General features: G+C 38.7%; 1 protein-coding gene across 1 annotated transcript in view; it reads left to right on the forward strand.

Moving 5' to 3' along the window:
* RELN (reelin) overlaps positions 1-1,484 on the forward strand; it is a gene marked incomplete at its 5' end in the record, with an annotated part of 426,427 nt that extends 424,943 nt beyond the window's left edge. Inside the window, one exon of the mRNA XM_015571214.1 lies at positions 818-1,484. Within this exon, the coding sequence (XP_015426700.1) occupies positions 818-914 (97 nt within the window). The remainder of the gene's footprint in view (positions 1-817) is intronic.
* Positions 1,485-1,492: the final 8 nt, after the last annotated feature.

Consider the following 1,492-nt stretch of genomic DNA (forward strand, 5'->3'; position numbering starts at 1 on the left):
TCCGGGTCACCCCTAACTGCCCTCCCCTGCTGGTCTGATTGCCCACAACTGCCCTCCCCTGCCAGCCATCTTGTGGTGGCCTCTTTTGCCCACATGGGAGCAGCCATCTTGTGTGAGGGTGTGATGGTCAATTTGCATATTATCTATTATACAGGATTACACTTTCTTAGTTTCTTATGTTTTCAGTGGAGTATCTCTTTCATAAGGTCATATTTATAGAATATGAACCCAGCTGCTTATTGTTTAAGGAAGGCAGTGGAATCCAACGTTCAGGGGAAAACTTATCTCTTCATTTGCCTCAAGACTGCATAAAATAGGAATGTCAAGCTGATTCAGATAATAAGTTTGTTTTTTCTTTGTTTTTGCCTTAAATGGAAATGTTTGTTCAAGGAATCGAATTATGTTTCCTCCTTGTGAAAAATGGATTTAAAAAAGGTAATGGGTCACAGCACATGTCGTCTCTCAAGTGAAATTGACCCAAGTAAATGTTGTCAGAAAAGGTTCAAGAATAAAAGTTTAAATCCCCAATTTCAGTCTACTCTAGCTATGAATCAAAAGAATTTGCCTTTTTTTTTCTGGTTTGGGCTCACTCATGAATAGAAGGGGGATTTCTTCAAGGCCAAACGCAGTGTATACAGATGTCAGCGTTCAGTTATTCTGTCCCAGGTGGCAATGTCATCATGACCTATGAACCCTGAAAATTTTCAAATGAATATCAGGGTGACTTAGGACTTAGACTGGATTGCACTTTCAGGGACTGGACTGACATGATCTCTCTCCTTTCCCTCTCTGCCCCTATCCTTCCTGGTTTTAACAGCACCCGCAAACAAAATTACATGATGAATTTTTCACGACAGCATGGGCTCAGGCACTTCTACAACAGAAGACGAAGGTCACTTAGACGAAACCCATGAAGAATCAAAACGTTTCTTTTTCCTGCCAACATGTGATGTGTTGCTTTTCATTCTTTTAAACCTCTCACTGCATCTGAGATCAGGAAACTCCTGTGAAGGACTTGGGGATTTCCCTGACAGCCCTTCTCCAGACCGAGTGCCCACCACTGTCCCACACTGTGAACTAATGCTAAGTGACTTACTTTCTCATGAGTAAATGTCTTCATGTTGACGTGTCCGTGAAAATTGTGATCTGTCGTAATATCAGTTACAGTGGCAGTATTGGAAATAAGAAATAGTTTAACAGAAAAAAAAAAGTTTAAGCACAAAAATTTAAGAGATTTTTTTTATGTTCAAAATGGCATTTAACATTCTTGGTCACAGAGCTATTTAAGTGGACTGTATTTCAGCTACGTATCATGTTTTATATGATTAAATGATCATGAGTCCTTTTATGTATTCTCTTTTACTATATAACATTGACACTGTATTTACTTGTTATGTTGCAATATTTTGCTGCTGAATTTCGGGCTACTTATATTCTGCAGAAAACTCTTTGACATACCTACTCAAGAAGATAGTTGTAAAGATATTGTATA

Source organism: Myotis davidii, unplaced genomic scaffold, assembly GCF_000327345.1.
Source record: "Myotis davidii unplaced genomic scaffold, ASM32734v1 scaffold125, whole genome shotgun sequence".
NCBI classification, from domain to species: Eukaryota; Metazoa; Chordata; class Mammalia; order Chiroptera; family Vespertilionidae; genus Myotis; species Myotis davidii.